The 27029-nt window shown below is 46.8% G+C and overlaps 2 protein-coding genes and 1 non-coding gene across 4 annotated transcripts in view; 1 reads left to right on the top strand and 2 right to left on the bottom strand.

Moving 5' to 3' along the window:
- MTF1 (metal regulatory transcription factor 1) overlaps nucleotides 1-7032 on the bottom strand; it is a 37568-nt gene extending 30536 nt beyond the window's left edge. For both annotated transcript variants that reach the window (XM_055341890.1, XM_055341891.1), the window contains exons 1-2: nucleotides 6958-7032; nucleotides 4524-4982 (exon numbers count right to left, since the gene is read on the bottom strand). In XM_055341890.1, the coding sequence (XP_055197865.1) occupies nucleotides 4524-4931 (408 nt within the window). In that variant the 5' untranslated portion in view covers nucleotides 4932-4982; nucleotides 6958-7032. The remainder of the gene's footprint in view (nucleotides 1-4523; nucleotides 4983-6957) is intronic.
- Nucleotides 7033-9009: 1977 nt separating this feature from the next.
- INPP5B (inositol polyphosphate-5-phosphatase B) overlaps nucleotides 9010-27029 on the bottom strand; it is a 51760-nt gene continuing 33740 nt past the window's right edge. Inside the window, 14 exon segments of the mRNA XM_055341867.1 lie at nucleotides 9010-9873; nucleotides 10135-10246; nucleotides 11513-11640; nucleotides 12008-12092; nucleotides 13529-13642; nucleotides 14767-15002; nucleotides 15834-15996; nucleotides 16908-17018; nucleotides 18892-19027; nucleotides 20035-20144; nucleotides 22340-22451; nucleotides 23973-24160; nucleotides 24977-25093; nucleotides 25442-25556. Of these exon segments, the coding sequence (XP_055197842.1) occupies nucleotides 9758-9873; nucleotides 10135-10246; nucleotides 11513-11640; nucleotides 12008-12092; nucleotides 13529-13642; nucleotides 14767-15002; nucleotides 15834-15996; nucleotides 16908-17018; nucleotides 18892-19027; nucleotides 20035-20144; nucleotides 22340-22451; nucleotides 23973-24160; nucleotides 24977-25093; nucleotides 25442-25556 (1843 nt within the window). The 3' untranslated portion in view covers nucleotides 9010-9757.
- On the top strand, nucleotides 12663-12770 carry LOC129520966 (U6 spliceosomal RNA). The gene has a single exon (XR_008666729.1). It is a non-coding gene; the product is annotated as a U6 spliceosomal RNA (small nuclear RNA).

The following is a 27029-nucleotide window of genomic DNA, read 5'->3' as shown; positions in this document are numbered from 1 at the left end:
TGGTAAGACAACAAGTGTGAGAATCAGATACATGAAATTAGAGTCAGAATCACCAGTCGCTCTGTGGAAGGAGAAGACAGTATCTGTAGCAAGGTTCTGGTTGGTTTATTTTTACGCAAGACAAGCAACAAAGGAAAAAAGTGAAGTAATAAGTAAGCCAACTACACGCTATAGGAAACAATAGAACAATCTAGGGTAAACAGGAAAATCAGGCTAAAATCTGACTCAGAAAATAAGCTGCTTGGGAAGCCAAGAAGACTAACTAGTTATCAAATGATTTAATTTCTCAAGAGTAACACCTGGCCATGGGATGGAGGAAAAGGACTAAGTCTTTTTTTTTTTTTTTTTAAAGGGGAAAAAAGGGGGACACAGGCATCATGAAAGGTATTATCAGTCATAAACATTGGCCTCTTCAGGCCAATTAAAGTGCTTCCCTCCACCCCAATCACTGTCAAAGCAAAAGCTAAGGTAAGATGGTGCCTCAGGAAGGCAAGTCTCCTGAATGCTTGGTCACTAAGCAACATGTTCAAAGACCTGAAGACATGAATAGTAAACCAGGCTTGCAAGTACAGTCCCCAACTTACGATGGTTCAACTGTATGGTGGTGAAGAAAAGAAGTGATACACATCCAGGAGAGACTAGACTTCAAATTTTGAATTTGGATCTCTCTCTGGGCTGGCAACATGAGGTAGGGTACTTTCTCATGATGCTGGGCAGTAGCAGCAAGCCACAGCTCCCAGGCATCCCCGTGTCACCACGAAGGTAGGCAAGTGATACACTTCCAGCCATTCTGTACCAATACAGCCATTCTGTTTGTCACTTTCAGCACAATATTCAATCAATTACATAAGCTGGTCAACATTTTATTATAAAACTGGCTTTGTGTCAGATGATTTTGCCCAACTACTGGCTAATGTAAGAGTTCTGAGTACGTTTAAGGCAGGCTTGGCTAAGCTACGAGATCAGGAGGTTAGGGATCTTTGACGTACTTCCCATGTTTTCAACTTCTAATGGGTTTATCAGGACAAAACCGCATCATGAGTCAAGGAAGATCCAGAGCACAGAGTGGCAAAGTGACAGCTCATATAAGTGATTGCATAATCATTCCCTCCCTACCATCTCCTCCTTTCCTGCCTAGATCAGCATTTCCCAAAATGTGTTCCACAAAATACCAACCCTGGAAATGAGACCTGAAAATGGTTTCCCAAGTTCAAAATATTTGGAGAAGTCTGCATCTCCTTACTTCGAAAGTATCAGCACATCAAAAGCTCTGATTTATTCTGTAATAAGCCTCTATCTCCATTCATCTTAATGTTTCCCCAACATTTGCTTTCAAAACACTTTCACATAGTAATCATTAACTGAAGATGGCCTGAAGTTTAGGCTCTAAGCCATATTCACATTTTCTGTGCTAAAGAAATGATTCAACCCCCTTGAGCTGCTACTACATCATTACTCTTCTTCCTCCAAACCCCATAGTAGAAACACACACACAAACCAACTTGACACTTCCTGCTTCTGGTTTCCTCACCACCCACTCACTTCTCCACCACTGGAAATCTGGCTTTGGCCCTCAGTGCTCTACAGAAAGTCTTCTCACAGTGTGATCAAAGGCACAGATAGTAAAACCAATGGCTTCCTTCAGGGTCCTCAATCCGTCTACAGGGTCACAGAGGAACAGTCACGCTTTTTGACACACTTCCCTTGCCTTCCACAACATCACATTCCACCCATCTCTTTCACTATGTGATCTTTGGTTCTTCTTTCTCTTTTTAGCGTTTATATTCTCAGACCAACTCTGACCCCTTGAGTAAACTGCCCATGGTTTGAACCTTCAGGAATCCTGAACCACATCCTTGACTAAATTCAGATCCACATTTCCAAATGGGTTTCTCAACCTGTTCACTTTACTTTCTCTCAAGGGCTACACATTCACTATTTTCCAAACAAGCTCACCAGTTGCCCCACCAAACTTTCTCATCCTGATTCCTCCTATGGACTCACCGTTCCTAAATGGTGGGGTGGACAGCAGGCCGCCACTTTCTCCTCAGCCTGACAGGCACCCTGAACAGGCCTCTGTTAAAGTACCCATCACAGTGTACTCTAACTACTCAAAATGCTTCCTGGTCTTTTTTTTTTTTTTTTTTTTTTTTAATTTTTTTTTTTTTTTTAAAGATTTTATTTTATTTATTCATGAGAGACACAGAGAGAGAGAGAGGCAGAGACACAGGCAGAGAGAGAAGCAGGCTCCATGCAAGGAGCCCGATGTGGGACTTGATCCTGGGTCTCCAGGATCACACCCCAGGCTGCAGGCGGCGCCAAACCGCTGCGCCACCGGGGCTGCCCTATGCTTCCTGGTCTTGAAGCTCTATCAATCATCTGTGTGGCCCCTGAGCTAAGAGAGAGAAGAAACCCGACATACTCGGAAAAATGGATGAATTCTTTGAATCATACCAAATCCATGGCTCATTCTTCAGACACCAGTAATATACAAAGTTCTCTTATACCTTCACAAAAGCTCTGGATTCTATTTACAAGGCCATTATCCTTCTTCGGACTCAAATGAAACCCCAAATCTAAACTACAACTACCTCCTAACTGGTCAATCAAGCTACCACTGCTACCAAAGCAGTATTTCTAAAATGCTACCCGAACCATCACTCCTTGGCTTAGACACTTTCAACGGTTTCCCACTATTTCCAGAAAATAGTCCAAACCCCTTAGCACATTATCACTGCCTTCCACATCTGGATCTCTGCTGCCTTTCCATCCTTATTTTCAACTACTCCTTAAGCTCCCTCTGTTCTAGTCTAGGGCTAGGCACACTCCGGCCAGTGGGTCAAATCTAGCCCATTGCCTGTTTTGTAAATAAAGTTTTACTGGAAAACGGCCAGTCAACATTTTGGGCTAGATAATTCTTTGTTGCAGGGGGCTGTCCTGTGCCTTGCTGAATGTTTAATAGGATCACTGGCATCTACCCCTTGGATTCCAGTAGCACTTCCCCAGTGACAACCAAAAATGTCTCTATACATTACCGTCTTATGGGGAACAAAACTGGCCCCAGTTAAGAATCACTATTCTAGAGGTTTGCAAGTACAAGCTCAGAGTAAGTATGATGTCATTGATAATAAAATACAAACTATACGGCAATTGTAGTATAGTGTCTAGATTAAGAGATAAGAGTTGCACAGTGTTCAGTGCTGGCTGCCTCACACTTGGGAGACTGTGCTCAACTGTGAATTTTAAGACGACTTTGGATAACTGGAATTCATATAATCCAAGGTGGCCAGACAGATGAGAAACTGGTGAAGAAAAAAAAAAAGGAAACTGGTGAAGAATGTCACAGAGAAACACTTATGTAAATCAAGGTGTTTAGCCTATACAAGAGAAGATAAAGAAAGCTGTGATCTTTAAATATCTGTTGGTCTATCCTGTGAGAAGAAGGTTTAACTTGCTCACGGAGGCAGAACTAGAGCCGATGGGCAGCAGCTACAGGAAGGCAGGTTTCTGGCTCTATACAAGTAAAAGCTTTCTAACAATCAGAGCGGGCCAACAAATGCACGAGGCTGAGCAGTGAAACCCTGTGCTCTCATCATTTTGCAAGCGTTCAAGCAGAGACCACATGAACTGATGTCAGAGATGCTGTAGAGAAATTCCTGCCTGAGGTGAGAGGTAGGATGAGATGGTTTCTCTCAGGTTGCTTCCAGCTCTGAGAGTCTATGGCTAGCAGTGGAAAAGCCATATGGTATGAATAATAAAAGTCTCCAATTCCAAGCCCTCAATTACAGCATAAGAGAAAAATATTTTGCTAAATGATTTACCCTAAGTCTGTTTGGTAAAGTTTTTACGTTCAGTTCCTGACACAGCAACTACCAGCGATCTGTCTTTTCTAATTGACCTATAATTGGTTCCTAGATAATGTCTATCACTACCTTTAAACCATATCTTTCATTCTGCTAACGATCATCACAAGTACAATTTGTACAATGCTTTACAGTGTTCCAACCATCGTGACATACATTACCTTCCTCACAGTAGCTAATATGAGCATGAAAACTTATTTTAGATAACCTGCTCTCATTTACTGTCTCTTGCCTGAGTTTCTTACAAAAGCGAAGCCTTATTATCCATCAAATATTCACCACAAAAACAAAGCATATTCTAGCAGATACTCATCTCCAAAACAAATCATTTATACACACCCCAGAGATAAGCCAAATCTAGTCCTTTCAGCATCTGAAACATGGACTTACCTCAGTGACATTTCTATTTTATTTCTGATTTGGGGAGGAAAATTTGAAACCTTATCATTTATCTTTCCCAAATTTCAATGTGGCCATACAAACTAAAAGCTCCAGGAAGCAGTCACAACAAAACGTGAAGCATACATGTTGTTGACACACAAAGCCACTGCAGGTCCTCATTCCAGGGATCCTTCATCCCCCAGCTACAAGTGCCAACACGAGTTGTGCAAGGATTTTTCTCCAAAGCGAAACTGGGCCCTCACCCCTTGCTTTACTTACTTCTTTACGTTTTGTTTCTGGACATTCCGACTGCAGAGTGAGAGTTGCACCTTCGATATTTCTTGGCATGGGTGTGGAACCAGGGTTTATTGTTAAGTGAATCTGATCTGGTGAGATAATGTGTTGCACATAACCCTGGGACATTGCTTCATGATCTATTAGGTGAAAGGCCTCTTCACCCCCTACTAGAAAAGGCAAGTGTTCTCCACACTGTCCATCATCATCTTCATCCTCCAAAGTGCCAGGGTCCTGCTCAATGAGAACAGTGGTCCTATCATAAACAGTTCCAGATGAGGAAGGCACCAGTCCGTTTTTATCCACAAACCTGAGCATCTTGTCATCGGGGCTCAGCTCATCTTCCTCTGCCTCAAAGTAGATGATGTTGTTGTCTGGACTGTGTTCCCCCATGGTTCGATCGTGCTCAGCCCAATTGTGAGAAATGGAAAGGTAATGACCTGTCTGCAACAGGACAAAGCTAGAGTTAGAGCCAAACTCAGGGACGTCCTCGGCGACCACAGGGCTCATTTTCCCCCTTGCCTGAAGGATATGACAAAATTAATGAAAATCCTCTTCCCTGGGAATAATTTCTTTTTTTAAGTTTAATTTTGAAACCATCAAGTCATTTTAAAAGAAAAGCAATACCTTTTAAAAACAAAAAACAAAACTGACACCGAAGAAATAAGTAGCAGTTCTTAAGACCTTCCAAATATGCCTTATTACCAAACAACACCTAAAGGGGATAAAAGGGCAAACTCCTTCAAGGTCATTTTAAAGTCTTAAAACTTAAATATCAAAGTTGTTTTAAGTCATAAAAGTAAGAAAACCCCACTCAAATATCCCCCAAATCAGACCATGGGACAGAGTAATCTATTGTGCAAGCAGAATTTTGGAGACAGGGTCACCTACCCACAGATCCCGGCTTTGCCACTGAATAGTTGGGTAACTTTTCTGTGCTCCGTTTTTGGTTTTTGTTCTTGTTTTTTTATGGGTAAGGTGAGACTGGTAGTTCCTTCTCTCAAAAGTTGTTACAGAGTAAAAGAGATAATGTACATTAAAGCATAGTGTCTCATTATAATTGGGAAAACAAGAGGGAATTCATTCCCTCCTTCCTAAAACAAATGTTTCAGCTTGAAGGCGGGAGGGAGGGCGCTGATCCCCACTCAGAGGTATTCAATGAAGAGCATTTCATCTATTTCTCTTATAAAGCAACGTGGTGCCCCCTAAGAACCTGCGCTTGGGGCAGCCCTGGCGGCTCAGAGATTGAGTGTCTGCCTTTGGCCCAGGGCGTGATCCTGGAGTCCCAGGATAGAATCCCACATCGGGCTCCCTGCATGGAGCCTGCCTCTCTCTCTCTCTGATGAATAAATAAATAAAATCTTGAAAGAAAAGAAAAGAAAAGAAAAGAAAAGAAAAGAAAATAAAAGAAAAGAAAAGAAAAGAAAAGAAAAGAAAAGAAAAGAAAGAAAGAACCTGTGCTTGTCTGGTGGGCTCTCTGCGGCGAGAGAACGGTGACTCTTGGGTTTGTTTCTCCTGCCCCCCTAGCACAGTACAATGACACCAAGAGTTCAGGAGATGTCAGCTAAATGAATGAAAAGACTGGCAAATACATCCTCTTGGGAAGATACACTCTCTGCCAAAGATACTTTCTCTTGGGGAAGAAGAAAAAATAAAAATAAAAAGCACCAAATTTGAAGCTTTCCTGTTCTGGATTAGTTCTTCTTCCCCTAGCTGCAGAACACAAGGGTTCCAAAAAATCCGGGTCTGGCCGGCAGAACAGCACTTAAAAAAATAATAATAATAATCAACACATCACTTTTTAGCGTTCGGTCTGGCTTTTGCACTTTTCTTTCTCTTCTGCCCCTGGGTTAGGACGTAGTGGGGCGGCCACCCAGAGAGGCAGCCGCGGTGAGAGACCGAGGGATCGGATCCGGGAGGAACCGGCCCGACGCCTGGCTCTGGCTTACGCAACCCGGCAGATGCACATTTCGCTGCATCTGAGGAGCGATAAGAGCGCCGGGGGCCCCGCAGGGCTTCCCCGGCACCACCGGCGGCTAAGCGGAGACCAAGTGTCCGGAACAAACAAGACCAGGAGGCTTGAGGGTGGCACAGGAGGAGCACAAACGGAGCACCCTTGAGAGAAGGCTGGGAGAAGGAACCCGGCTGGGAGAGCGCCCAGCCCGGGGGGACACGGAAACCTCTGCGGACAGGCTGGGGGGGCTCCAAGCCGGGCGAAGAGGGGCAGGGTCCGGGTCTCCATGGAAACAGGGAAGGGGGGCTGGATACCCATCCCCATGGAAACGGAGGAGGGGTGGGGTCCCTATGGTGACCAGACTGGGGTCTCTCCTGGCAAATGCTTCAGGAGGGAGCCTAAGTCCCGCGCCCCGCCCCCCGCGAAAAGCCCCCAGCCCAAGCCGCGTCTAGTTTCGCCTTTTACCTCCGCGGCTCCCGGCAACGGCGGCAGCGGCAGCTTCTCCCCTCCCCAGCGGCACCATGATTGCCCCCACCTTCCTCGAACGTCACTTCCGCTTCCGCTTTCCGGAGGAAGGAGGAGATACAGGCCCCGCCTTTCCCTGGCGCTCCTGGTTGGTCCAGGCGGCGAGGGGGCGGAGCTCGAGCCTCCAGTCGGCGAGCTGGAGGGGCGGGGCGGGGCGGGGCGGGGCCGCGGGGCCGCCCCGCGCGGAGGAGCGGCGGCCGCGGGAGCAGCCCGCGGGGACTCGGGGCGTCGGTTTGGGGCGCCGGACGCGAGCCGCGGGGCCGAGCCCCCTCCCCCATCACCCCCCGTCAACGACTGGCGGGGGGCGGCCGGAGCCGGAGCCGGAGCCGGAGCCGGAGCTGGAGCCCGAGCCGCGGCAGCCCGCTAGCCGTGCGCGGGCTCCGCGCTGCAGGGAGAGCAGAGCCTGCAGGGCTGTGACCTTCCCCGCTCTGCTGCCGCGGCGGGGGGGGCGGAGGCGGAGGCGGAGGCGGAGGCGGAGGGCGGGCTGCTCCCCGCGCCCGGGGCCGCCGCTTCCCGCGCTCGCTCGCCCGCACTTCTGCAGGGCTCCCGCGGGGCTCCCGCCGGCCGGTCGGCGCCACCTACTTGCCTTCCCCTGACCGTTCGCGCCGTCACCCTGCGGCCTCGCATCCGAGTCCCGGTCCAGGCTGCCGGGGGCGCGGGGGGCGCGGGGGGGCTCGGTGCCCCAGCGCCCGAGAAGCGACTTCGCGCGCGCTTTCCTTGCTCTTTTTTTTTTTTAATGATTTGAGAGAATGCGACGGGGGGAGGGGCAGAGGGAAAGAATCTGGAGCCGACAACGCGCCGACCCGACGGGAGCCCCTACAGGTCATGACCTGAGCCGAGACTCGAGACCAAGAGTCGGGCCCAACCAGCCGAGCCACCCGGGCGCCCCCTCCTATCTTTTTAAAATACCTGTTATATCTGTTAGAACCTTCCAGCAGCTACTGCCTGACTTTCCCATAAGCTACTTAAAAAAAAAAAAAAAAGATTGGGGCAGCCGGGGTGGCTCAGGGGTTTATAGCATCTGCCTTCAGCCCAGGGCGGACCCTGGAGACCCGGGATCGAGTCCCCCGTCGGGCTCCCTGCATGGAGCCTGCTTCTCCCTCTGCCTGTGTCTCTGCCTCGCTCTCTGTCTTTCATAAGTGGATGAATAAAATCTTAAAAATAAATAAATTTTTTGAAGATTGCATTTATTTGAGAGAGGCACGAACAGGGGGAGGGGCAGGCTCCCCACTGAGCAGGGAGCCCGGTGTAGGGCTTGATCCCAGGACCCTAGGATCATGACCTGAGTTGCAGGCACAGGCCTAACCGACTGAGCCACCCCTCCCACCCCCCCACCAAGAGCCCACCAGAGCCCCACCATGAGCCCCACCATAAGCTACCTAAGAGTATCTATCCAGTGGGACAACTCCCAGAGACTACATCAGGGTCAGGCCTTTCAGGCCATGCCTATACATCTCTTGCTTGAAAACTCTGAATAGGGACGCCTGGGTGGCTCAGCGGTTAAGCAGCTGCCTTCCTGGCCCAGGAGGTGAAGCTGGAGACGGGGATGGAGTCCCACGTCTGGCTCCCTGCATGGAGCCTACTTCTCCCTCTGCCTGTATCTCTGCCCCTCTCTCTCCCTCTGTCTCTCATGAATAAATAAATAAAATCTTTGAAAAAAAAAAAAAAAAAGAAGGGCAGCCCAGGTGGCTCAGCGGTTTAGCGCCTGCCTTCAGCCGGATCGGGGGGCGTGATCCCGGAGATCCAGGATCGAGTTCCAAGTCGGGCTCCCAGCATGGAGGCTGCTTCTCCCTCTGCCTTGTGTCTCTGACTCTCTCTCTCTCAAGAATAAATAAATAAAACCTTAAAAAAATAGAAAATAAAAAGAAAACTGAATAGTGATTGTTACCCACCAAACTGCCAAGCAACTACCTCTACGGTCCCTGACCAGCTGCCCCAACACCACAAAAGGTCCAGCTGCCACCTCTTAAGACATAAAGACATGCAAACAACCAGTGTTAAAAATACATTTATCATTAAAATATATTACACATATGTGAGAGGGGATGCATCATATACAGTTCGGAGGATTTGCTGATCCAGAAAAACCCACTTGTTTCACCAGAACACCACTTTCCTCAGTACCTTCGTTTTCAAGCCACAGTATTACCCTCTGAGGCTGAGTGGCCAGCTCCAGAGTTGTTGAGCCACCTCTGAGTAGGACAGGGGGGTAGGGTTTGTATATACATATATATATATATATATATATGTCCTTAGAGCACTGGAAGCATCTAGGGTGGCTGTGACCTGTTTATCCAGCAGATTCTGCTTGCATCTTCTTGCTGTCCAGTTCATTCTCCCTTCAAGGCCCCAAAGTTTGTTCAAATATCTGGTCATGGGGAGCTCAGCCCAGGCTACAGGGAAGGCACTGACTATGCCCTGGAGGCAGGCTGAGTAAGCACAGGAAGTATTTATTTAAGCATCTTTAAAATTTTAAAAAATAGATCTGTGTTAAATAACTAAAGTTGAACATTGACTGTCAGTTTTATTATGGTAGATTTCCCCCACGGCTTCTCAACTCAGAGTAGCAGGGATGTGACAGCCACAGTCAGGGGGCGGGGGATGTCTGGGCTCAGGAAACAGGCAGCTGCCACTTTTGCTTCCAAGGGGCCTCACGTCGTCTTATGGTAGTTCTCGATCTTAAACAGGTAGGGCTGGCAATTGGCTGCCTTGAGTAAAACAGGACAGGAGATAGAACGGCTCAGGGTGAGTTGCAGAGGAATAGGTGAATAAATTCTTGAGCCTTCTTCTTCTCTGCCATGTCAAGCTTTTGGTGACCAGCTGGGTTTCGAAGCAGTAAGCTGCCAAATATGCTGGCTGCAAGAAAAACACAGAAGACAAATGATTCAGCAAAAGCAGCACTACTTATTTTTGTGTTGAGTTGGGAGGAGTGCCCCAAAGCATTATTTTCTGCTTGGAAAAAAAAAACAAAAAACAAAAAACATGTGAGGGTAAATTTGGCCCAGGACCGCAGATTTTAGTTCCACTTCAGTGGTCTTGGGACCTTCTTCAAGCACATTTCTCATAATGAGTCTCTCAGTTTGCAGAGATGCTTTCCACGGACGCTTGACTGCTTACCTAGAATATTCTCATCCAAATGATTTTTTGCTGATTTTTTCAGCAGTTCTCGCAAAAACGCCATCAAGTAATTGAAGACATTTTGGTGGAAAGTGGGGAGGGTAGAAATGACCTGAAAGAAGGAGAATCGGGATTTGTCTTTTCATTCATTCAGTCATTTGTCAGACATTTGCTATATTCCAGGAACTGAGTACATGATCCAAGGGCATGAGTAAGACTGTGCACAGGGAACCCTGAACACTCACCCCTTGGCACGAGTGTCAAAAGAGAAGCACAGATCAAGCACTATGTGAATTTAGACGGCAATATTCTAACCATGTGCTCTCAAAAGGTTTATGGGAATAGAAGACACTTTAAGCCAGGTCTTGAATATAAGACAAGACTGGACTTGCCGAAGTAAGGACTAGGGTATTCAGAGCAAAAAGAAAGTATAAAAAAGGCAAGAGAAGGGATCCCTGGGTGGCGCAGCGGTTTGGCGCCTGCCTTTGGCCCAGGGCGCGATCCTGGAGACCCGGGATCGAATCCCATATCGGGCTCCCGGTGCATGGAGCCTGCTTCTCCCTCTGCCTGTGTCTCTGCTTCTCTCTCTCTGTGACTATCATAAAATAAAAATAAAAATAAAATAAAATAAAATAAAAAAAGGCAAGAGAAGGAAAACTGAGATAAGGGGAGAGATTGAGAAGTCAATTTTAGCAGAAGCACCACTGTTTGAACAGGCACTAAGCCTGGAGAGGTCGATCAGGCTAGAATTCAAGTACTCCAGCTCTCTGCATATCATCATTGCCACTTGGGAAGCTTGTACGAGATCTATTCCAAAAGAGATTCCGACTCAGTGGATGGGCGGTGAGGCTCTGGCACCTGTATTATTTGCAAGTTTTCTAGATTATTCTGCTATATATGTGTGAACAACTAGACCAGACGGTTAAAAGTCTTGAATATTTGTTTAAGAAAATCATTAATTGGCAATAGAGAGCCGAGTGTGGCTTTTGACCAACAGTGACCGGACGAGAGCTTTAGAGCACGTGGTATGATGGCAGTATACAAGACAAATGAGCAGAGGGAGAGCCTGAGTGTGGGGCTTGGAACCAGGGTCAGTGGACGAGAGTGGAAGGAAAGTGACAGATCAAGGGAACTGGGCATGCGGGAGGCAAGCAGAGGCCGACTCAGAAATGACTCAGGTTTCTGGGTTCAGTCACTGGAATTAAAGATGAAGCCATTAAAAGAAAAGAGGACATGAGAGGAAGAACAGGTTCGGGAAGGAAGGCTATGGAGTTGCTAGGACACTGTGTTTGAGGGACTGCGCCCACTTTGTTCCCTCAGGCCCCACGAGGCCCGAGGCTGCAACATGTGTAAATTAATGCTCAATGCTTCCCCTCACCTGTTTACTCGCTGTGTAGTTGCCAGAACACTCCAAGCAGTTATGGTAGGTGCTAAAGCAGATGACAGGCTCTGGCAGGCTCTCCAGGAAAAGCAGCAAGGCTTCAGCTACGGAATGATTGCTGGCGGCTTTTGGCCCATCGTTAAGGAACTGGCAATGCCGAGCCATGGTTAGGAAAAGGCCCAGGAGCGAGCACATGCCAGAAGTGCCCTCTGCTCAGAGCCAGGATGCCAGCCTGACATGGTGAAGGGGCCAAGCTGTTTGTCAGCTTAGCTGGGCCCTCCTGAGTTCCTGCTACAGTGGCTGCTTAAAGTTGTAAAGTCTTCTCTATGCAAACTTTAAGTAAGAAAAATATGGTAGCTGAGGACACAAGATCTGATTTTGAGCCTTAAAATATTCTTTCTTTTCTCTCACCTCTTAATCATATTCACATGCATGCACATGCACACATACACACACACACACGTGCACATGCGCACAAACGTCTAAGGATACAGAGGGTTTCAATCATTCCAGTATCCAAACAGTCCCTGATATGCTCAAATTCCGACCTCAGGCCTGGCTGCTGAAACAGATCTTCCTGCAAAAAGAAAGAAAGTCACCAAATAGTTACATTCTCAGAAAATTAGCCATGATTTCCTGACCTAGAAATATGACCACCACCAAGGTGCAAATAGGGAGCAGCGTAGTGAGGCCTTGGAATCAACCTGGTAAACGATGTGATAGATGCAGGGCTGATGCAGCTAACTCACCTGGCAGGCCTTCCCAAGCATGCTCCCACGACAGGTCTTTCAAGTGATAAAACTGATTATAAAGCTACAGGTAGGGCCTACTGCTCATAACAATAAGGTAAACGTATAGCTATGTTTCCTGCAGTGTTATGGAGAGATTAACCAGGAAAAAAGCATGAGAAAAATACATCATTTATAAGACGGAGAAAGTTAAAAAGGCACCACCTTGCTTTGTGAAAACAAGGTTACGGCACTAAAGGTATTTCCTTTGGTCCTAGCCTGCTTTATATTCATTTGTTTTGTTAAATGACTTAACGCCACATAACTGAATAATAATATTCTGTGTATTGCTCGTTACACTCGGGAGGAGCTCCACAGAGAAGGCTGATCATGGCATGGTACCTAAGAACGTGACCTCTGTGCTCACTTTGGTAGCACATACACTAAAGTGAGAACGATACAGAGAAGATTAGCATGGCCCCTGAACAAGAATGTGACTTCTACGGCCAGACTCCCTGGGTTCTAATCCCCATCCTGCCCATTTATCAGCTTTGGGATCGTGACCAAGTTACTTGGCCTTCTGGACCTCGGGTTCTTCTTCATCTGAGGGCTATCGTGAGAACTAACTGAGGCAATGCTGCTAAACACTTAGAATAGTGTTTGATCCACTGTAGTAATACATGTAAGGGGGGGGGGGTTAGTAAAAAGAGACTGTCCTAAGAACGTACGTTGCTCCCAAGTGGTAGAGCTGTGGTGGACTATAGTTTGTATTAGTCTCCCTACATGAATGAGTCAGTGAAACTGACCAATCTGATCTCATGGAGCTTGCCCAAATCACTCTAGAAATCAGGCCTCCTGACTCATGCCCTGGGGGCTCCATCTGGTCTCCGGCCTCAGTCAGGCTTATCAACAAGTTGGCCCCTCCCATTCCCAGAAACTGGCAAGAACTCCTCAAAAGGATAGCCGACTGACATCCTGAGAGAAATCCGGATGTCTTTCTACTTGGGAGGACCCCAGGGGACAGGGGAGGGAACACGCTGTGCCACAAAGGCCATCCTCTGCAAGGCTGCTTCCCTTGCGGGTAATCAAGCGCTGTATGTACCAGCAAGGTCTCATGGGGCTATGAAACTATGAACCTACCCCCCACTCACTCCTTAGGGAAGAGATAGATTTCCATAGATTCCTTGAGGTTAAAGCTTCTTACACCAAAAGTTCTTGAGGCTGATGCTCTTTCCCAAGGCAGCCTGGCTTCAATCAGGTCTGACTGCTTTTAATCACCACCTACCTGCTGGACAGCATTCTGGTACAGGTAATCAACCATCATCCAGAGCTCTTTGGGGATTCCCAAGGGGTTCTCCAACTGGATCCCATCATCTTCAGTCTGTAGTGGCATCAGAGTCTGAAAAGCAATAAAAAGGATAGGAATGCCTGGGTGGCTCAGCCGGTCAAGTGTCTGCCTTCCACTCAGGTCATGGTCTCAGGGTCCTGGGATTGAGCTCTGAGCCTGCTGCTCCCTCTGCTCATGTTCATTCTCTCTCTATGTCAAATAAATAAAATCTTAATTTAAAAAATAAAATTAAAAAATAAAAAGCATAACACGAAGGTCCACTGATGGAACTTCCAACAGGCTAGTTCCAGGAGAATACATGATAATGGGGGCAGCAAACCCATGGAGGAAGAGAAGCATTTCAAACCCCTAAGCAAACATTCCATAGGCAAAAAAATGAAATCAGGTGGCACAATCAAGGCACAAAAGGTGATTTTTGAGAATGAGGAATGGGTTATGGCAAGCAGTTTCAATAAATCAGATGAAATATGCATCATCTTCTTTGAAAAAATATCCTGCCAAGAGCAGAACCAGGGAGGGATGCCAGACTGGCTCAGCGGTTGAGCAACTGCCTTCAGCTCAGGGTATGATCCCAGGGTCCTGGGATCGAGTCCCACATCAGGCTCCCCACAGGGAGCCTGCTTCTCCCTCTGCCTATGTCTCTGATGAATAAATAAATAAAATATTAAAAAAAGAAAAGAACAGAAACAGGGAGACAGTGTGGCCTAGTGGGGTAAGGACAGAGACTTGGGAGTCTTAGGAGTTCAAAAATCTGAATGCAGGCACCAGGTCCACTGTTAACTTACCATGTGACCTGTGACTAATCACATTCCTTACTGGGCCTCTGTTTTCATCTTATGTAATGGAGAGGATAGAAATTGAGTCCCCAAATTAAAAAATGCATTGGAATGGGGAGAAATGCATGTTACGATAAATCTGCTCTAAAGTAGTCCTCTTGTATTCAAATTGTCTCTGTAGGAGTCTTTTACATCTCAGAAAGTTTAGTTCAGGATGACAGATGCCCACGTGATGATTAAAACAAAAAAAAGGAATAAAATCACGGGCCAGGGCAACTTCATATCTTAGTATCCATGGCTGAGTTTCTCTAATATACTATGTATGAAAGACTGAGAATATCTTGTTTCACTGGCTCGGCTGCTACCATTCTAGAAGCTTCCTTGTGGCATGTAACTCACCAGCTCTCTAATTGTTTCCAGGGGCAGGTCCAAGATCGGCTCCCTCATGTAGCACAATGTATGTATGGGAGATCCGAAACAGCTGGGCAGGTAATTCCCAGACACAGACAGAAAGTAATCCTTTCCCCTGTCCAGGTGCAAAACCAGAATGTCTTCAATCTTGTCTTCACCTGAGTTGAGCTTTGTAGCCGTGGTCTTATTTACAAATAGCTCCAATTCAATCTCAATGGCAGAGTCTGAAGAAAAACATTAAAAGTTAACATTGGCTGGTTGGAAGGCCAAGAGGAAAGAGGGAAAGAGGACAGCGGGGATGTGGAGCAGCCACGAAGGGCTGGGGAAGGGCATCAGAGGTGTCAGCCAACCAACACATATGTATGTGCTTAGCACTCAGAGGACACACGAACAAGTTTCTAGTCCATGTGGAGATATGAAAACAACAAACAAAAACATGTGATGAGGCAACTGCAATGAAAATCAGGTACAAAGGAGCACAGCTCAAGTTCCAATTATTAATACAATCAGAAGGCAGGGATCAAAGAGCTTGCCCTGGGCCAGGTCAGATAAAGACGCCTGATCCAGGAGAAAATATAATGCAAGTGTCAGCCTATAAATTGTCCACAAAACAGGCTTCATCCCTCTGCCACACAGCACGACGCAGAGTGCAAAGGAGAAGTTAGGGGAAAGACATGAATGGTACATTCCAGGGCCGGATATAATCTCTGGATTACCACCCCGTTATCTTTCCCTATAAGAGCAGATGCGGGGACCTGATTATAGTGAGGCAGACTGAAAATGGGTCCTTCAAGAGCAGCACCTGCTTCCCAGTGGTCTTCCGTCTTCTCTTTCTGTGAAATTATGGAACATACACATGGCTGAGAAAGCTTTTCAAGCTGAACTCGTACCCTTTCCTGTTATATCTTAGTTGCGGACAGTTCGTCCAGAGGACTTTTAGAAGTTTCAATCAGACAACAAACAGTCAAACAAAAAAGCTTACTTTAGGAAAACAAGCAGTCAGGGTAGAGCATTCCCCAAACCAGCAACCAGGGACCTGGAAACAGAGGCCTCACCTGGCAGGAGGAAGCCTCTGCTGGGGTTGGCATTCAGCCACTTCTTACAGTAAGACGCTTCATCAGGCTTGTTGATGAATTCAAACTGACAGGGTACTTGTCCATTATGGATAGTAAAGGACTGTACTTGCAACTGCATGTACTTCACATTCTGAAAACAGAACTGGGAACAAGCCCAGGACCAGTCAGACCAGTGCCCTCTTCTCGGCAACCCGCTCAGCCACCCCAACTGGGCAATCTTTGCCCTTTCCAGAAAGAAAATCAAGGACCACCTCTTTCAAATCATGATTCTGCTTTACGTTATTTACCAGGGAGGCCACAGCTCCACTAAAGACCAGTGGTCTGTGTTTAACCCAGAAGCCCAAAAACTTACATTGTTACATAAATAAATTTCCTGAAGGATTCAAAGTTCGAACCTTCTGTCTTCTATACACAAAGACCACTTCCAAAATACCCTTTACAAATTCCAGCCCCAAACATGAAGATGGAGCACATTAGGGCATTAAACAATACCCTCACCAGAAATCTCCGTTCTGACTTCTTGGAACTGTCCGTTCTAAGTGCTCCACGCTGTAGCTCTTCCACAAAAAATCTTCAGCCCTAACTAGACTTCCCCCACCTGTGACCCATCCCTTTTCTACACCACCTTCCCTCCCACCAACACCTGTGTACCCACAAAATTCTAACTCAACTTCATCTTGGTCAAAGCAAAACATCCATAGGAAGACAAACCCCTGCGAGAATACATACCAGCTACACTGAAATCAAACAAAGCACTTTTTGGCTCATCTGTGCCATCATTTAAATCATGAATGGCCCACGTGTGGGTAAAACCTATGAGTCATACAGGTTAAAGGCTTCTGATTCAGACGATCAGAAGAACAGAATCCAAACCAGCCTCCTCCTGTCAGCTAACACAGCAGCCTCATTGTAACTAGAGGCGGCTGCCTGTCAAGAAGCCTGGAGTCCAGGGGTCAGACAGGTGGCTCCTGGATTTCTGAGGCCTCGCAGATGAGATCTGAGTTCTACAAATAGAAGAGCCTGTTGCTGATATTCTTAACATGTCCTTCCTACCTCTCGCTTAGAAAGGGACACAGAAGGAATGTTGGCATTTTCCATCTTGTCCAGGGAGCGAACAATCTCTTCCAGAGTCTTCCGGTAACGTTCTTCGTTGACCACCTTCACCTGGGAGGGAAATAGCAGAGCCTGAGTGCCTTCTGCCCATTTCCTCCTTTTCAGGAAAGAGGACATGCACAGCACGGGGCAAGAGCAGCTGATGGCAACACAGAAAGTGAAGACTAGATGGATTTAATTAGTCAACAAAGAACCCAGTTCACAACAGACCCAGAAGGGTCTCCAGAAGCAGAGTTTGTGATGAGGTTAACTGCAGAGAGAAGACGCAGGAGTGGAACCCTGGCTGGCAGGTGTGGCAGGTCGCAGACCTAGGGCAGAATGATGCTCAGTGACGAGGTCTACTTTGCTTGCTGCTGTCAACGGGCCTGCAGCGAGAAACTTCTCTAGGGTTTGATTGAAAGTGGCATTTCTCGAAGTTTTGTAACCTGTGCTCCACTGGCCAAGATTTTTGTCAGGCTTTCCCTTATGTGTTGTGAATTATAAACACAATTTTTGTCACTTTCCAGTAATAAAACTCTAATACACATCAGGCTTTTGTCAAGCTACCCACAGCCTCACAGATTCTGATATGCCTCTACCTGAACCCTCGAGTATAGATAATATAAAGAAGCAGAAGTCACAGGGGAAGAGATAATAAAAAGATGTTCAACTTCGCTAGCAAGCAGAGAAATGTTATCTAAAATAATGCAAGATCTCTTTCTTTTGGCTCACTGGGTTGGCAGAAATTTAAGACTAATAAAATCCAACATCAGCCAGGGTGTGGGAAATAAGCTCATATGGATTTGATAGAAGGAGGAAGAGGAGGGAGCTCTATCTTTACTGATATGGAAAGATCTCCTAAGACATAGTCAGTAGGGGGAAACAAAAGATGTTCTCTCAGAACACTATGCATAACATGATCTTTTACAAAAAGGGAAAACATCCTCTATGTTGTATACAGAATACGGACATGTTTGTAAATGGAAAGAAAAAGTTGTGGAAAAGTTTTGGAAAGTTACAGTCCAAAAAGCAAAGGGGAACTTCCAAGGACACAGAAATATATCATAGAAGTACACCAAAATAATTATGAATTAAATTTAAGTTAAAACGACTTTTTTGTTTTGTTATCATTAAGAAACCTCCATGCCCAATGTGGGGCTCGAACTCACAACCTTAAGATTGAGTCACATGCTCTACGGACTGAGCCAGCTGAATGCCCCTAAAAACAATTTTTTTTTTTAAGATTGATGGACTGATTTGACAGAAAGAGAGAGAGAGCACAGGCAGGCGGAGCAGCAGACAGGAGTGGAAGAGGCAGGCTCCCCACTAAGTGGACAGCCCAATGCAGGGCCCAATCCAGGACCCCGGGATCATGACCTGAGCCAAAGCAGACACTTAACCAACTGAGCCACTCAGGCGCCCCACCTAAAAACAATTTTTTTTAAGATTTTATTTATTTATTCATGACAGACATAGAGAGAGGCAGAGACAGAGGCAGAGGGAGAAGCAGGCTCCCTGCAGGGAGCCTGATGTGGGACTTGACCCTAGGACCCCGGGATCACACCCTGAGCAGAAGGCAGACACTCAACCGCTGAGCCACCCAGGCGTCCCTAAAAACAATTTTTAGGGCAGCCTGGATGGCTCAGTGGTTTAGCGCCGCCTTCGGCCCAGGGCCTGATCCTAGAGACCCAGGATCAAGTCCCACGTCGGGCTCCCTGCATGGAGCCTGCCTCTCCCTCTGCCTGTGTCTCTGCCTCTCTCTCTCTGTGTGTGTGTGTTTCATGAATAAATAATAAAATCTTTTTAAAAAATAAAAAAAAAACAATTTTTAAAAGCTTTCTCATATTCAGGTCAGAAGGAGGAGCTAAGAATGACAAGAGTGGTCTTGGTTATGAGAACCCTTTCTCCATAGAGTGCTCCTGATGGGTATCAGCTGCACACCTACCCCGATGTCAAACACTGAGCTGACAGGCTTGTGGTCACTGGTCTTCAGGGCCATGTGGCTCTGGTAACTCAGCTGAGTGATGTTCTTCCCTTTCCAGAGGACCCGGTCACACCAGGCAGGAGCACGACACTTCTCGCTGAAATGCAAAGTCCACACTGGGGGTCTGCACAGGCATAGCAGAGCCCCCTCCCTGGCCAGCACCCTGGCTCAGCTGGAGAATGACAGGGCAGGGCCTTCAAGTCCATGCAGCCCCAGGGATCTGAGAAAGCACAGCAATTTGGGCCCACCAGGGGATAGCATGTGCTCTGTGGGTATCACCCAAAACAGCTGCATGGGCCCCAAGCCAAACACCGTTCAGAATGACTGTCTGCTCTTTACCCTCCTATGGGGATGAGACGAAAAAGGCAATCTGGGAGTAAGTACTCTGCAGTCCTTAAAAGATGGTGCTTGAAACAGGCTCTGAATTCCTACTGCTTCAGTTATAAGCTTGGTTTTATACTAGCCTGTTTGGGGGCCCTTTATCTTTTTAATTTTATTTTTTAAGATTTTTTTATTTTTAAATAATCTCTACCCTCAAATGTGGTGCTTGGAACTCACAACCCCAAGGTCAAGAGTTGCATGGTCCACCTACTGAGCCAGCCAGGCACCCCTCGGAAGGCTCTTTAATTTTTGTGTGCCTTAGTTCCCCAATCTAAAAACTGAGGATAATAAATCATACCTCCAAAAATAAATTACAAAATAAATAAATAAATCATACCTCCTTCAGCTGGCTGCTGAGAACATTTAGTGAGGTAACAGAAGTAAAGTGTATGAAATAACGTGAGGCCTACCACAAGCATTAATGAAACTGATAAACTCCTATGCGATGACCGAGTACAAGCTCAGCGGGTTGGAATCATCCTATCACCCTAAGCATAGCTGAAAAGTAAATTATTATAGAACAAAGGCAATAAAAAAAGAGACCACCACGTAGGAAGGCAGAGCTGATCAATGAGCAGATACTGACAGGAAACGTTTGACCAGAGTGCAAAACACGGGAAGTCACAGGAATCATATCTCCTTCTTTAGGCCCGTGGGGACGAGTGCTTCCCTAAATTTCAGGGTTTCCATTCGCTTAGCTCCCTGAAGCAATCGCCTACCTACCTGGTATCCCAGTCATCAGAGCCAGTATCATACTTATAGGTTGGCTGGAACGTGAGCTCGCCTTCGGTGAAGCCTTCAAACACTGCCTTGGCAGCCACCTGGGTTTTCAGCTATACAAAAGGATGGAAGAGGGGGAAAAAAAACTCACTTCAGAATAAAAAAGTCAAACCTGGAATTAGCAGAGGAAAGGAAATCAATCTGGAATCTGAACCCTAACCCAAAAAGAAAGGCCCATGAGAAAGCTATCCTGCAAGATCTTGAGAACTGAATCCTAGGAAGGGGAGCAAGTTGACCATCCCTTGGCCTATTGTACAGTTTTTGGGGCTTTTATGAGGGCCTACCTATATCCAGGGGGCCTGAGTACCAACCTACTGAGATGTCCCTCAGAGGATCACGAACCGAAAGGCATAGACTTTTCCCTTCCAAGTATCAGATATTTCATCTGTGTAACACAGTTGTTCTCATTGTACAGAGAGAGAACTATACAGAAAAAGGTCTGGAAAGATACAGTCCAAAAAGCCAAGGGGAATTTCCGTGTATATAAAAATAAATACTAGAAGTATACCCAAATGAGTATGAATTAAACAATTTTTTTACAAGATTTTATTTATTCATTCAAGAGAGGCAGAGACACAGGCAGAAGGAGAAGCAGGCTGCCTGCGAGGAGCCAGATGCGGGACTTGATCCCAGGACCCTGGGATCACGACCTGAGCCGAAGGCAGATAGATGCTCGCCCACTGAGCCACCTGGTCATCCCTAAACAACTTTTTTAAAGGAGTTTGTCAAAGATAGATAGATAGATAGATAGATAGATAGATAGATAGATAGATAAGGAGTTTGTCAAATAAGTTATATGAACTACGGGAAGTTCTGTGCCTTGATTTCCCCCACTGGCAAATATTGTATTTGTAACAGAATCTGTCTCTCAAGACTGCTGGGAAGAACTGTCAACTTAGAACGGTGCCTGGCACATTCTGAGAATAGCCAGGATTCTTCCCACTGCACTCATTTAAGGAGTTCTTTTAAGATCACACTTGGGGCGAGATGAACAACCACAGGTGTTCCTGCCTCCTCCCTGGGGACCAAGCTTTGCCCTGTGTGGACGGATGAAGAACCGTCAGCTAACCCTGGAGATGGAGTAGCCACTCAGGGCACAATATTTGCCAAATTCCCCAAAATATGAATTCCTAAAGAAAAAAAAGACTATTAAGGAAAAAGCCACAGAAATAATAAAAATGTAGATGTTACTGTAGGATGATTCTTAAATCAATATACGTAGACCTTAAAAGCATCTGAGAAGTAGAGAACACACGAAACCTCTACTGTTACTTGAAGACAGAGCAGAAAAGAAGGCCAGAGGAGGTGGGTATGACAGGGAAGGGGAGTTAGGTCGCCTTACTCTGGAATACCGATGCAATAAACAGATGGTTAGAGAGCAGCCTGGCTTAATCCTGAAATGGGGATCAAAGAGAAAAAAAAAGGTAATTTACCAAGGGAAGGAACTAGGGAGAAAAATGAGCCACAAAAAGAGATTATTCCATAAGGAAAGACATAAGAAAGTTGAGATTTGTTTTCCCCCTTTGATTGATGTGCACTGCGGGATAAAAAGGTTAGCAGGATCATTCAGACTGATGACAATAAGAAGGGGGCTACAGGGTAAAAAGAAAAGGGACTTTAGGGATCCCTGGGTGGCGCAGCGGTTTAGCGCCTGGCCTTTGGCCCAGGGCACGATCCTGGAGACCCGGGATTGAATCCCACGTCGGGCTCCCGGTGCATGGAGCCTGCTTCTCCCTCTGCCTATGTCTCTGTCTCTCTCTCTCTGCCTGTGTGACTATCATAAATAAATAAAAGCTTAAAAAAAATTCTCTTAAAAAAGAAAAGGGACTTTAAGGTGAGAGCAGGAGGGGGCGAGGCAGGCTCACTCAGAAAACAAGGAGCAAGGCATCTTAAACACACCAAGTGCCTTTATGAGAAGCTTTGTACCCTTTCAGCTCCGACTTGGATGAAATGAATGAATGAATGAGCACTGGGGATAAGGAGTGAGAGAGAGAGAGAGACAGAGAGACTGAGACAGAGAACACGCACGCTCTTGTCCCCCAGGGGTACGAGGCGCCTTGAGGGAAGAGCCAGTGGCGGGGGGGGACAGCTGTGGACGAGGGAAGGCAGCTGAGAGGAGGAACGGCTGGCCATCCGCTCCTCAGGGAAACCCACCCAGCCGAGGAGGAAGAGGCTGGGACGCCAGGCCTTCCTGTGCCCTCACAGTGCGGGGACAGCTGCCTTCGAACGCACAGGCGGCCATCTGTACCTGGTCGTATGCATACAGGGTCTGAAAGGCCTTCTCCTCGATGAGCTTTTTCACTGTCTCCACATCCAGTTCTTCTATCCTATAGTTGAGGTCCCCCAGCCACAAGATCACACTGTGAGGAGAGAGCACAGAGGTCACAGGTTCAGGAGGCACTCCACCCACCCTCGCCAGCGCTCATCTGACAGAAGCCCCGCGAGGCTCAGCTTCTCGGGAGCTGAGAGGGAAGTGACTCTGCTGTTCGGGACATCTTTTCTCAGGCCGCCCCATTTCACGTCACGGCCAACATGCTGCTTACTCAGTGACCTTCTGCTCCAGGTTCATCAGAAACAGCCTTGAGTTGTCCTGGACTGTTTTACTCTTGTGTGGTTGGAAAGATAGTCTAATAAGATCTAAAAGCAAGACAACCATTTACCTTGTTCAAGGGAAGAGGCAAAAAAGATTAAGTATCGGGAATCATGTCAATCACTTGGGGGCCCCAAACCAGATGATGCCATGATGTCGCCTCCATGCACATGACAGTCCACAGAACACACTCTCAGCCTTTGTTTCCGAGCTGAGTTCCTCCGAAACAAAACTCAACCTGTACAGTGGAGTCTGGGCCTCACCCCCACTGTATTATCAGTTGGCTCTTTTTTTGCAGAGTGTGACGGGTGTTTTATCACACCTGCTGCTTTCAGAGAAGGGCTACTGAGCATTCCCAGATGACAGCGCACAGCCCACAGACTCCAGCACCGCTCTGTCTGAAGCCAGCAGCCAGGTCTTTAGAGAACCCGCACAGCAGTACACACGCACCAAAATAAATGCATCCACAAGCTAAAAGCAGACAAGCTGACATGCAAGCGGCAACCTCCCCAACTAGGATGCTGGAGGTTCAGCAGAACGGAGGACACACTCCCTGCTAAGTTCCCTGGAGAAGGAAAGCCATCCTGTCAGCTTCCAGAGCACCAGCGAGCTCAAGACAGTTCCACCACCACAGCAGGCGGGATGAGGGCTTGCATCTGTGTACTCCCTGGCAGACACCATGGCCTCAGGGGCTTCTTCCTTTTTCTAAAAGAGGTGGCACAAGCTTCAAGTGTTATCGTGAAGTCTGAAATTCTAATATGCCTTGAATTGAGACATACTGAACGTTTTAGAGATAAACGAAACAAAGAAAACAGAGATTAGCACAAGATGCTCCAAGCAGCTGTAATTCCGGCTTTGTGACGCTGAATCAAGAGGCACAAAAGACTAAGTGAGGGGAGACTCCTCTGTCCGGACCTCAGTGATATATGTTTCTGGAAAGAATAGACATGTAATATCCTAAAACATAGTTCTAAAGCCTGGACTTGAGAAGCTCGCTCTTTGGTTGCTTTCCTTGTGATGTTTTATCAAGATGGGCCCACATTAAAAATAAATCTTATACGTTTTCTGGAGGCAAATGATGTGTGAGAGAGACTCTAGAGGGCTGCCTGATGGTTAAGTTAGGAAACGGAACGTTTCCACAGGACGTCCTATCGGCGTGTAAGCAAGGGTGGGCTAGAGTTCCCACTCCGGCAGCGGGAGGCCTCCTCCAGTCACCTCCCTGACAAAGCAGAGAGGCCCCAATCTGCATGGCAAGAACAGCCAACTGCTCGGGCTCCAGGCCCAGACTCACTCGTGCTTGCTGATGGTGAGAGGGGGAAGGCTTGGGTCAACCTGACAAAACTGCATTCGAGAACAAATGTCTTTATAGTCCTGGTTCCTCCTCTCATACTCCTCCGTGTGGGCTGCCAAGTGAGAGTTCACAACGCAGATGCTGGTGTTGTGGAACTGGAACCTGATGGCCACTCCTCCTTTGTTACCCTATGGAAAAGAGCCCAAGAGCATCCAATTCACCACTTCAATGGGTCAGTCATTTAAATCTCCACACTTTCAACATGTTTTCTCTTCAAAGTAATCCTGACTGCTAAGTGAGGCAGTGTTATTGTCTGTATTTTATTTTTTAATTTTTTTTTTTTTTTTTAGAGAGGGAGAGGGAGAGAGACAAGTTCTGGCAGATTCCCCACTGAGCGTGGAGCCCGACGCAGGCCTGGATCTCACCTCCCTGAGATCGTGACCTGAGCCGAAATCAAGAGTGGGACACTCAACTGCTTAATGGACTGAGCCAGCCAGACGCCCCTACTGTCTGTATTTTAACAGGTAAGAAAACAAATCCAAGAAAGCAGAGTGACTAGCCAGTCAGTGGCGAAGCCGAGTCCACTTTTCCCTAAATCACAGGCAAACCACATGCTTGCCCTTTTGCACAGGAAGCTAAGTAAGCTCTTGCAGTCAGACCCAAAAGCAGGACTTCAGGAGCCTCAAGAAGAGGAAATTACAAACCTATTATTGTCAGCGTTCTTTCTTTATCTTGGTTTCCCAACAGTTTCTGCAACTGATTTCACGGGTGAAATGGGCAGATCAACTAGAGGCTCTGGTGTGGAGTGGACACAGGGATATGTGCTATGTCAGCCAACAGCTCACTAAAACACGACTTCTAAGTGGTCCGCTCAATCTGGCCTTGCTTGAGGGCACCATTCACCATGTCACACCAGCACCCTCACTCTGGGACCCGCGCAATCACGGTATCCTGAGAGGCAGGGTCAAAACTGTAGGGATCAAGCATACCAACCAGAAACTCACCATCCTCCCCATGATTCCTGTCCCCACAGTCTCAGCTTCCACCTCAGAGATGTGCGCTGCATGCTCCTGTTTGACATACAACAGCAGCATAATCCCCACCAGTCGGATAAGCTTCACCTAGACAACAGAGCCATAACGTTCCAGTCACGGCATTAAATAGAAATCGAAAACAGGAATAAACACCCCAGAGGAAAAGTGGTCTTGAAGCTGGCTGAGGATGTCAGTGTGTTTCCTTCTCCACAGTAGGACACAGGGTAGTCACCTGTGCAGCTCACCACGCGCACGTGCAACGTGATAACCCCAACAGCCCACCAGGGCCCAGACCTGCATCTTTCTGATCCAGAGGCAACTCTTCTAGAGGACTTGAAATTGAAATAATTAGAACTGGCTTCTGACAAAGGTCACGGGCCTTAGAATTTCCCTGTGTGGCAGCATAAAATTAAGGGTCACTGACCCCGCTCTTACCTTTGCATACTTGGCATCTGGATGAAGACCTTCTGATACAGCTTTAAACCACTCTTCCTCCTTGGGGGTATCATGGAAGAAAAAGGCTTCTTTGCTCAGATCGAGCTCCTGGAACCTGTAATAAGCAGCAAGCAGTCAGAAAGTAGAGAAGAGTAATGTGCAGAACATGTCCTCGGGTTGGGTTGGGTGCATGTACAAGTCTAGCTTCCCAGCGAAACTGCAGGGCACTCAGGAGGGAGAAAAATAAATTCGTGGAGCCGAGCTACTAAATGCTAAGGAACTACCAGTGCTCTCCTGAGCAGCCCCCACTTCCTCTCCATAACCAGCCTGCGAACCAGTTACAAGTGTCTCCGTTTTACACCCAGGACCGCTACTTCACACAAGGACCAAATGGCAAACCGGGCACCAAGCCTAGGTCTATATAAATTCCAGATTCTAGGCCCTTCCCACTTTGCCACACAGGCTTCTTGGCTGCCTCCTCCCCATAGTGCCAGCACAGTGGTAGAAAGATAACATGCACAGAAGAAAAAAACAGGGACGCCTGGGTGTCTCAGTGGTTGAGGAATAAATAACATCTTTTTAAAAAATAAATAAAATAGGGGGATCCCTGGGTGGCTCAGTGGTTTAGCGCCTGTCTTTGGCCCAGGGCGTGATCCTGGAGTCCCGGGATCGAGTCCCACATCGGGCTCCCTGCATGGAGCCTGCTTCACCCTCTGCCTGTGTCTGTGCCTCTCTCTTTCTCTCTGTGTCTCTCATAAATAAATAAATAAAATCTTTAAAAAAAATAAAAAATAAATAAAATAAAAAATAAGAATAAGTAAAATAAAAAATAAATAAAAAATAAAATAAAATAAAAAATAAGTCAGTTTTGTTTTCTTTAAAGATGTTATTTATTTATTCCTAAGAGACAGAGAGAGAGAGAGAAAGGCAGAGACACAGGAAGAGGGAGAAGCCGGCTCCATGCAGGGAGCCTGATGCAGGACTTGATCCTGGGACTCCAGGATCACCCCCCGAGCCAAAGGCAGATGTTCAACCACTGAGTCACCCAGGCGCCACTTATTTTTTATTTATTTTTAATTTTTTAAAAAAATTTTATTTATTTATTCATGAGAGGCACAGAGAGACAGAGAGAGAGGCAGAAACACAGGCAGAGGGAGAAGCAGGCTCCATGCAGGGAGCCCGACGTGGGACTCAATCCCAGGTATCCAGGATCAGGCCCCAGGCTGAAGGCGGCGCTAAACCGCTGAGCCATCCAGGCTGCCCCTACCACTTATTTTTTAAATCTAGCCTTCCTTGGGGACCTAGGTGGCTCAGTCGATTAAGTGTACGACTGGGCTCTTGTTTTCGGCTCAGGTCGCGATCCTGAGATCAAGCCCCGAGTCAGGCTCCGTGTTGGGCACGGAGCCTACTTGTGGCTTCTCTCTCCCTCTCCCTCTGCCCCTCCCTGCTCATGCATGTGCATGTTCTCTCCCTCTCTCTCTAAAAAAATAAAATAAATAGTTTTAAATTAAATAAATAAATAACTTTTAAAATCAATTACGTAAATTTAAAAAAATAAAATAAAGCTAGCCTTCCTTCCCTGGGAAAA

Source organism: Nyctereutes procyonoides, unplaced genomic scaffold, assembly GCF_905146905.1.
Source record: "Nyctereutes procyonoides isolate TBG_1078 unplaced genomic scaffold, NYPRO_anot_genome, whole genome shotgun sequence".
Lineage (NCBI taxonomy): Eukaryota > Metazoa > Chordata > Mammalia > Carnivora > Canidae > Nyctereutes > Nyctereutes procyonoides.
The sequence above is the reverse complement of the archived record's forward strand: the minus strand, read 5'-3'. Positions and strand labels throughout refer to the sequence as shown.